Here is a 10836-nt window from a genome sequence, read left to right as displayed (position 1 = left end):
CCCCCCCAACAAAACAACTAGGAAATGAGCTAACTCATAAGTCTGGATATTTATAGCTGTTAGAAAAAGTTAAAAACTTAATACTTCATCATTAGGAAAATATGCTGATCTACACCTGGTGTTTGAGTGAAAATGCTGCAGTGTGGAGACAAAAAAAAAAATTAAAAAATAGTTAAGAATATCTATCTTCCTGTGGAAGATACAGTATTGTCCATGAGTCCTGTTCGAGAGCTGAGCTGTACAAATTTATGGTCTGCCCACTGTCAGCAAACAGGTAATTTCTCTTTATCTAGCAACATCCTGTCTAGTCCCCGATTTACTTGTACCTAAGCAAATCAGACCAATAGAACTGTAACTCTGAGGTACCCAGTGTGAAATCTGGACTATAACGTCCTAAGATTTGGAAGCAGATATTTGCCTGCAGCTTTTTGTGAGGTTATACTAGTGGCTGTAAATAATTCTAAATAAAACTGCACAAGATCAAATAACTTTTGATAAAGTGTTAGCAGTCCCACTTTCTCCTTCACTGGAGATATACTGGACAAATTAAACTATATGCATTGAGCTCAAGAGCTCTCTGACCAAATCTTGTTGGCATGGAAGGGGTGTCAATTTTAATGCTATGTAATTATGATATATGTTAATCAGGTTGATGATGATGACTTAAAAATACTACCATTAAACATTACTCATGATAATAAACAAGCAGTAAGAACACAGGGAGAATTTGTATCAATATTTAGTGAGACTTGGGACATTTGGATCGAATGAAAACTCTCTAAAATCTGTGTTTTCACTAAATCTTTCCTCTTACGGCAGCGTTAAAATGATCCATTGTCTATGACAACATCTCCATTACCTGCTACTTTCAGCTTCTGTAAGTTTCAGATCCTTAAAATGTAATATTTCTCTTTTATCAGATGTTAGGCAGTGATGGACTGGATAATAAAGAATACATGAGGACTAATAATTATATCGCATCCTTTAACAGGTGCTCTTAATAGAGCTCCAAATTCTTGTTTAAGAACAAAAGGTAGGCTTTAATTTGATATTATTATATGAAGAAAATCATACCTGTCTTTTTTCTCATGTGCTCTTTAGAGCAAATGATGATGTATTATGAGAAATGCAGAACTCAGCAGCACAGCCTCAAACACTGTCACTGTATACTGGATTTTATCATTGAGCTATGAAATTTTAACAGGCAGTAGAAATTGTAAATAAAATTATGCAAGACAATAGGGAAGAAGCATTAGTCTTTAGGCAAATAACCTGATTTCACAGTTTGATTTACAGTTTTATATCCCATTTCTGATTTTTTTTTTTTATTAGTTTAACTTCAGTCCCAACTCATTGTCTTGTTAGTGCGCACTGCAGCTCGCCAGTCCATACTGAAAGACCAGTCCTATTGTTAAAAAAAAAAAAGAGTGCCCTGGAATAATTATATAAATGAACTAAAAAGTCATCTTTTTGGCCAGTAAATAGAAATAAAAATGATTTAATTTGGGAGCGAGGCCATCGGTCTTAGCAACAACATCCATTTGTAATGCAATAATGTCGTACATAATTATGATCATGATAAAGTGTGTGGTTTAGTAAATTTTCTTCAAGATAATACTTGGAGGGAAGGGAAGAAAAGGGGAGTGTGGATCTCACTGAAACAGCTATGTGTGAAAGGGAAATCTGGAATAGAAAATAAATTAGAAGAATTCAGAGGAGTTTTTGAACTATCCTCAGAGATGCTGTGGATTTGGAGCTTATGCTGGAAGAGAAAAGTGGAATAGAAGGAGTGCATAAAACTCATAGTTTCATAATGAAATACGGAGTTTTTTTCCTGTGTATTCAAGCATAGATTCAACCTGTTTTCAGTATTCCGTTTGGAACTGAATGACTGGAAATAAAAGCGTGAAAACAAACAAAGCCAGTATGCATTTAAACTAAATGTTGGTTATTTCTGTAGTTGAAAAGATTCATATGTAATTAAAATTTCAATGGCCAATCTCTCTCTGGCTATGTATCACTAAATCATGCAGATGAATCCCTGGAATAGGGATCTGTATTCAAAGTTTAACAATTATATGCAAGTGTAATAATACTATATGGAATTCAGTATTTCTGCAAAATAAAAGCAGTTCTATAGTAGATATAAATGCTATTCTTGTAACACATTCACTAGAGAAAGGTCCCCTTCTCTGCTAGAAAATTTTCTCAAAGCATCAGCCTCTCAGCCTCCCCTGGTACGAAGAAATGCAATTGATAAGACCTATCTTGTTCACTTGCTAACATTTTATTCTGCAAGTACTGACTGGAAACTTTTTCTGATTTAAAATCTGTAAGAGTCTGACAGTTGAAGTAATACTGTGGCCAGCATTTTTTTTTTTTTTCTATCAAACTGTTATTGATAGAAAATTGGATTTTTGATTAAATTGATTTTGAGATGTGCAAGATGAGGTAAAAGTTTCTGTATTCTATTTCTAATGCTTAAAACAGAGGAATTGCTGAAAAAGTTACTGGATTGCTTAATGGAAATTGTAGCATTGGACCATATATTTTCATTTTGTTCCAGGAGACGGATTTTCTATAGTCTGAGGTATTTGGGACATACAAATCAACATTGAAAGTGAAGCAAACAACATTCAAATGACTTGTCACAGGAATGAGGGAGCAACAATGTAGTCTGACTTTAATCCTTCTGCTGGGAAGAATCCAATCCTTCTGCTTGGGAATTCCCAACATTGCAATGCCATCTCTTTGGTACTGAGAACAGCCCCATGCTTTTCAGCAATTTTACTACTCGTTCAAACTAAAACAGGTCCTGTAGGTTTTCATCTTGGAACTTAAAAATAATTTCCATTTTATTATTTACTATTTTGTAATTACAGCAGATTTTTAACAGAGTAGAAATTAAGTGATGCCATCACTAAAGACAATGGGCTGGACTGCAGTTTTTAGTTACGAAAATGCACATGGATCTAACCTTCCAGAATGCTTTTCTCTTGTTTAGTGGAGCTCTTGGATTTTCTTAAACTTGTGGCCTTTTTCTATGGAAATTGATCTGAACTATTATCTCCTTACACTTTATCTCCTTGAGTGACATTGCAGGTATCTTGGGAAGAACAGATTATTACATTTTTGTCTGGCCAGAGAACTGTTACTTTTTCCCCAGAAAAATCTCATCTTTCCCTCTTGAAGACATGGACCTTTTCAGTTGCACTAACAGAATTCCATCCAGCTGTATTTCAGATTCTGTCTATTCCTTGTACATGTTGAAGACACAGTGTTATTTCCATATCCTACCTGTTTAGTTCTCATTTTGGAATCTGATGAGAGATTGTTGTAGGTATAATGGGCTTGTGTGACTCCGCAGAAAAGAACTGCAACAATACCTGAAATGCAAAGAAAAGATGGTTAGCAGCTTCTATTTCCTTTCTAAGATTTTTCAAAAGGCTGCATAAAAAAGGTTACTAGATTGCTGAAAGGATTTTTGTAATAAAAGAACAATGAGATATGTTTTATAAGAATATATTTCAAAGTAGATATTTTTTTTCTTTGCTAAAAATCATAGAGATCTTGAATCTTCAACATGGCTATCACACATTTATAGCACTGCTGCTGCTGTTCAATTTGCCCAGCAAACCTGATAACCTCCTTGGATGGTATCTAATCATAATCTCACCATTAGGCAAGATTAACATACTTCCAATATGAAGGACTTCAGACTAGATGAAAATTTTGGCAGGGATGGAACTGATGGAGATTTTTAAATACTTTCTCCTCAATGCTGAGCCTGCTCCTATATCACTAGAACCATCGAGTTGCATCACTGCAATGCACTATTTTAATTAGAGTAGCTGATATGACTGTAATCTCAATTTTTTTCCAACTCTGGAAACAGGAAAAGCAGAAAGAACCCACACAGAAAGTAGAAATTCAGAAATAAATGCTTACCAGTGTCCATATGTAAATATCCATAGAAGAAAAAAACTATGTCTCTTTTTTAAGCCTAGGGCATGTCTACCTGGTAATTACTTGCACCACAGCTCAGGGCTTGTTCATCATGCTCATTCCAATCACCATTTCCATGAAAACCTCCACCCACATTTCTTGAAGCCCACAGAGCATGCAAGTTCTGTGTGGTTTCTTGACGCACACCTCCACAACATCCACTGGTTCTGTACAGAGCTAGCTTGCAGGATGATCATAGCAGGCCTGTCATCTTCAGGATTCTGATACAGGCAGTTTTCTGCCATCCATTTTAAGTGTTTTAGATCTTTTGCTTTTCACCCCTTCTACTTGTTGCCTCCCATCTAAGATCTACAGCATGTCTGAATTGGCACTAAAATTCTTCCTTGTGGACTATTCTGTGAATTGTTAGGTAATTTTTAGCTCATAGATGCTGACGTACTGAAATAGTGCTGGTGAATTCTGGAAAACTCACTGAAGCAACAAAGGAAGCAAAAATATATAGGCCCAGGGTCATGCAGTGTGACTACACAGTGACTTTCTAGAATTTCACAGTGTTAAATTAGCACGAACTGAATCATATTAATAGGTTCTACTGGAAACAAACAATATGAACTAAAATTGTGAAATATAATCCAGTTCTGTGCCATCAATCTTGGTCTTGAGTCTGGATAAGACTTCCTTCATCTACTTCAGCACTGTGGCTACTGAAATTACAAAGGCTGGCAAGAAGGGACTTGGAGGACAGAATCTACAGCACTGTGGACTTTAGTACAGCAAATCAGTGTAAAACAATCTGTTATTTCAAAAGGATTAATAGAAGTAGACAAAGCTTAACATAGTCGCCCAATAGTTTCTTAAAGAGTTTATTCAAACCTCTAAGTTTGAACCTAGCCTTCTAGTTTTAGAGATTCTGTAGTAGATGGAATATCCTCTTTCTCTAATTCAAGGTAGAGGTAAGAAAACAAGAAAAAGGATAATGCTGTCTATTTCACTTGAGGGAGTACACATGTGGGGTAAGATCACATCAACCCATACCAGTTAGTCATCATCACTTTATCATATTTTTCTCAAGTTCCTGAGTCTTTGGATTGCTAACTGTGGAAATACTGCCCAAAAAACCCAACTGTGTTTGAGTTGCAAGCCTCTCTTGTTGCAGGGAAGTAGAAAGGCCAGGCATTAAAATGCACTTGATGAAAGATGGAGGAGCACAATAGTAACTTGTGCTTAGCACCAGGGAAGAAAATGATACAGCGAATCTTTTTGCTTTTTTCTTCCCCATGATACAGCACGAACATTTTCTTTGCATCTGGGCTTTCTTTATATCATAAACTTGTCTGTATTTTTTTCTACATTACACAGTCTCTGTAGCCAAGAGAAATCATACTGAGCTTTAGCTGCTGTCCTTGTTTACTGTACCTATTTTCTTATGCCTGTTTAGATATTTATTTACTTATTCTAACTGCACTAAGGCCTTTCTTTCCAGTAAGTAATGTTGGTAGTGGTGAGGCTGTAAATGTCCAAATATGTTCCAGGAAATTCATTGCTCTTATTGAGGTATAACTGATCTCTTAATTAAGACTAAATCTTTTTTTTCCCCACTAAGTGTACTATCGTGCAGATGTAATCTGGAGAGTTTGTGAGTTCTCAAGGTGCTCTCGTATGCAATGGGATGCTCAAACAGTGAAGATTCAGTTAAAAAAAAAAATAAAAATCATACCTAGTCAGTAATGTTCCTAAGTACTGCTAGCTTGGGGCTCAGTAACTGGAAAAGAGATGAGAGTTTGTGGTTCACTTTATTCAAATCATCATTCTGAAAAGTCTAGTATTTAAAAAAATTCACTATTAAGTTCACTGATGATTGTACAGTGTTTTTGGACTGCTAAGAAACTGTTAATTATTGGCAGCAAGAGAACTGAGAGAGTGACCTAAAGAACAAAATACCCTAAATCTGATTTTATAATAGTAATAATTTATCCAAACCTTGTAATTATGCAAGCATAGAAACCAGAAAGCCAGGAACGCAGTGGAATATTTCAGTTGCTACTGTTGGAAATAAGTATTAGCCTGCCATGCCATTCACAATGAATGCTTCGTTAAAAAGCTTGCAAAAAATTCCATTTTATTAAAAATGGTAACTTAAGGGTGATAATGATCAATTGCATGCTAGTGTAACTGTAAAGAATAAAGGAGCACAGTACCTCAAGAGGTGAACAGGGGTCTTATTAGATGGAATAAAATAAATGAAATTTGGATTTCTTTCTTTGTAAGACTATAGAAGCTGATTTCTGAAGTTAGTTGGATTGCAAAATAGATTATGAACATAAATTGAGTTATCAAATTTTTGCAGGCTTTTTTTTTATTTTTTTATAAAAAAAAAAAGAAATAGAGGAGAACAAATGTGATAATGCTGAAATTGTAAACAGGAAGAATTTATTAGATGCAACGAGGCAGATAAAGTGAAATGGTCCCCTCTACCAGCTAGTGCTGTAATTTCAGGGGTCTGGAGTCTGGCTCAATTTCAGTGTTGTTACGGTATGTCATTTGTTAAGTGGCAAAGTCAGCGATTACAGACAATTTTAGTACTACACTTGCAGTGCAGGTTAACCTGAGCAGAAGTTTAGAGATGAAATGGGAAATGAGCTGTTGAGTGTATTACAGCTTCTTGTCTCTCTATAGATAAAGTTACTGACAATTTTCACTTGATGTAAAAAAATGGGAAACCTCACATCACAGTTGCTGGACACCAGAGAAGTTTCAGCTGCAGCTTAAGCTCTTTGAAGAAGTTTGATTAAGCATAAAAGCATACCATTGTGCTGGATTTTTTTGCTCCTTATCTAACAGAGAAACCGCTTATTAGCAGTTAATGTAATTTGAGATCTTACATTAGTTTTACTGAATACTTGTAGTTGAAATTCCTGTTAATGTTCAGGGATTTAATATAGGAAGGCCAAATGTTAACATGTGTAAAAAAATAAATGCTAATCTTAAAATTTCTATTGTGAGCAAAAGAGAACAAATATCCATTATGTAATATTTCACAAGTAGACAAAGTAATATACCCTCATATTTCACTAATTGGTGCTATAATGGAGAATAAAATCCCGTATTTTCTCAGAGAGGTGCTGCATGTCTCGAGTGTGTTTTTAATGCAAGTCTAGAAGTGACGGGACAAAACTTGAACATTATTTGGTAATTTTAGAGGAAAAAAAACCCTGTCATTGTGTCTGAGGCTGTCAGGTCCTTTAATGGTAGAAGTAAGAATTTAGAAAACAAACAAAACCCAATACCCTACCTTCTGGGGAAACAAAGGAGGGAATGACTAGATAAAATGTAGAATTTGTGGAAAGACGTGCAGGTAAATTGACAGGTTTTCATCACAACTTTGAAGTGTTCCAGAGCTTCAGGGATGCCTCTTAATGATTCCTAACATTCACGTGCCAAAGTACAAGTGAGAGGAACCAATCCTGTACCAAAGGCAGAGAAATGTAGGAAAAGACAGGAGAGTTTATATAAATCAAACAATGTGGAGTTATATTTGTGTCAGAAAATCTCCACACAGCTTAGAATGCATATTCCAGTGCAATCTGAGGCTGTGACAGGAAATGAGACACTGTCTTCTGCATCAAATTGTTGCAGTAATAAGGCTATGAACCCAACAGCGATAATATCCCTATTCAGTTTGTTTTCAGTGTGGATACAGAATGTGACTGATCATTTTCTTAATTCTGAAGCAAAGGTTTAAGTCGTCTTTCACTGGACCCACACCAATGCAGAGCCAGAGTTCCTGCTTTGTTCACAGGGCTTTAATCGCTGGAGTTGTCTTAAGTTGATTTTATGCTGAAGTGAATTAAGGTGACAGAAAACAACAAAAGACATATCTGAGGGAATCTTGTGTGTCCTCATCTGAGGAATAAGCCATGATACTGCCCCTGTCTACTTCAAATATGACCAGAGCTTCAATGTTGTACTTCTGTAACTCTAAAAACATTACTGCATTCAGTTTAGGTTGGAATTCCTGTGGTGAGACATGCTAGGTTTTATTGTAGACATGCTAGGAGTTATTCTGTTTATGCTTACAATATTTTCTAGGAGTAACACCTCAAATTTACGTGGATTCTTACCCTCAGCTTAGTGTTACTGTTTTAATTTTAGGCAACTGATCATCAGTCTCAGCCTAATGCCATGCAAGAACATGTTGCCCTTTTCAGTAAAAGCAAACACCTTTCTCCTCTTCTTCTACTGTCTTAAAATGCTGTACCAGCAGCAACCCCCATGTTGGCCAAACCCAAGCACCGGCTGAAGTATACATATATATATATATACATATAGACTAGTCAGGTGAGGCTGTTACAAGGACAAGGGGGATAACTGAAACTGCAGAGTATTGGATCTAGCGTTTATGTCAGCAAAGCATGTGTAGACAATTGGGTACCGAACTGCATTGTGTTCGCACTGCTCAGAATTGCAGAGGGAAGGATATATGATAATCCCTTCTGACAAGGATAAAAGGTGAAGAACTGGTCCCAACAGTTCAATAAGGCAATGAAGTAAAGGATGGATCTGAGGCAAATTACAGCAAACAGATGGGAGCAGTGAACAGCCACGGGGATTAATGCACTTAATCAGCATTAATAAAGGAACTGGGAATTGGTGCATTTGTTCTTGCTATACCCTAATTACAAAGGTAGCCCAAAACCGCCCAATGGACCAGCTCATTTGGAGTCTCTTTTTTGACTAGGTATATCTGTCTCTTGCTAAACTGCTTGCTTATTTTTGGAGGAAAACCCTCCTCAATTAGGTAGATTGTACTCCCATGTTAGCCCCTGAATTAGAAGGTAGGTGTCAGATACATCATGAAACACTCAGATAAGAATTGCAGGGGGTGAGGGAGCAGCAATAATTTATTATCACAAACTATTTCCTTCATAAAAATCAGAAAACATTTTGGACTGGGATGGATGATCTCCTCCAAAATTTTCCTTTGAGACCTATTGTCTGAGATTCATAGAATAGGTCTTTGTTTAGCATGTAAAATAAAAAGCAGAAAAGATTTTAAGAAATCCTTCTTTACCTACACAACTCATTCAGTATCTCACACGTGTTCAGGAGACACTAGAGAAGTAGAGCAATTGATTCTGATGCTTTTACACTGCTAAATTCTATGTGACTTCGAAATATGCATTAAACGCATACATACATAGATTTGAATGCATTTCTGAAGATATGTACATGTATATATATCTCAGTTTGAGTATCTACTTAGTTAAAACAGCTGTAGATGCAGAGAGCCTAACTGAGGTGGACATTAAATACCCACATGTATCATGGAATCTTTCATAGACTATTGACTTCTTGATCAGTTAAAAATTTTGTTAATGAGATGGAGAGTAAGCAATTAATCACAGAATCATGCAGAATCACAGAATGGCCTGAGTTGAAAAGGACCACAGTGATCATCTAGTTTCAAGCCCCCTGTGTACAGGGTTGCTTATATTATATTATAATATTATGTTTAATATTTGTAATGTAAGTATGCTTAAAATTCCTTGCCAAGGCTAGTGTAAGAATTTCTTATTGTTCAATTAAGCTTTTTATTTTAAGTATTTAATATATTGTAAAGCAAAAGAGAAATAAAATGCTCTTCATACTGACTAACTGGAGAGTCTTCACTGTCATCACACTCGCAACATGCAAAAGACACATGACAGTTTTTTCTTTTTTCCGGGTACGGTTTGTTGTGCACAACAAATGTAACATTACTTACATTTGATGGAGCACCTAAGGCTATAAAAAGTAAAACTATTTCCCTTACAAATTCACTTTTTGGATTTAATGTATAACTTAGTATGCATTTTCTCCTTGATGAAACGCAGCATACTTCTCTGCTAGGACTGTATTTTAAAGCATCTTTCCTTGTAAGTCAGTGGTTTAGGAAATCATTACCTCCAGTTGAAGGCAAGTGATTATCATCCTTCTCTGGCAATTTTTTAGTAATCATATCGCATTTTGAAGAGTCATTAAGCATGAAGAAACAAAATGGGCTTTTAATGCAGGTGATATCTGATTTTCTCCATGTGTTGGAATGTATGACTTTCATTCGGTTCTTGCACCCTTCACTGTATCCATTGGCCTGAATATTTTGGCAGGAATCAGGGCACGGGATTTTATATTTAATAAGGCAAAGATTTCGGCAGATACAGGTGTAATACTAATTTGAAAGTAATTTGTGTGGCTAAGATTTAAGAGGTAGCATGCTGGTTCCTCAGAACTCAATGGAAATATAACTCTTGACTTCAGAAAGGCTTTGAACAGTTTTGCAAACAAAACAGCATGGGCTGTATTAACACTTCATTAAGCAGTTTTCTTCCCCTGGCTTTCTATGACATTAATTAGAGCACTAGATTTTAAAGGTGACAGCATCAAGGCCATTAAAATGATCAAGCTATTATGAAGTTTGTTCTTTCAAATCATATTGTGCAGTAGTTTGTTATTTAGATAATCTATGTGCATTTAGGACTTTTGCCTTAATTTGTGTGGACTCTTTATGTTGCTAAAAGCAGTCCCTGGGTATGTCCTTGACTATGATTGCACAATTTCATAGGAAAAAAAAGCAATCAGATCTGTCTTTTCACCTTTCACTGGGGTGCAACAGTAACTTACTCCTTTTGTAAAAGGTATTTACATAGGCACACCAAACAAGATGAATTATGTTTTAGAAAAATCCAGAAGTGGCTGCACCCCACTGGCAATGTCAAGGGCAGCCCTGTCCTCCATTTGGTCATTGACAGTGGGGAAACCAGGAGGAGGTGCCAGGACATCCACCGAATGAAGAGGACCGCATCATCCCTAAGAGTGTATGTCGCACAGCGC

General features: G+C 36.2%; 1 protein-coding gene across 12 annotated transcripts in view; it reads right to left on the bottom strand.

Moving 5' to 3' along the window:
- SLC9A9 (solute carrier family 9 member A9) overlaps window positions 1-10836 on the bottom strand; it is a 199222-nt gene that overhangs the window by 121756 nt on the left and 66630 nt on the right. For all 12 annotated transcript variants that reach the window (XM_042820766.1, XM_042820768.1, XM_042820765.1 and 9 more), the window contains exon 9: window positions 3298-3386. In XM_042820766.1, the coding sequence (XP_042676700.1) occupies window positions 3298-3386 (89 nt within the window). The remainder of the gene's footprint in view (window positions 1-3297; window positions 3387-10836) is intronic.

The sequence above is a fragment of the Centrocercus urophasianus genome, unplaced genomic scaffold (assembly GCF_019232065.1).
Source record: "Centrocercus urophasianus isolate 14NV4802_14NV808 unplaced genomic scaffold, USGS_Curo_1.0 seq_19, whole genome shotgun sequence".
In the NCBI taxonomy this organism is placed as follows: domain Eukaryota; kingdom Metazoa; phylum Chordata; class Aves; order Galliformes; family Phasianidae; genus Centrocercus; species Centrocercus urophasianus.
Note: the sequence above shows the minus strand (reverse complement) of the source record. Positions and strands in the feature narration are given on the sequence as shown.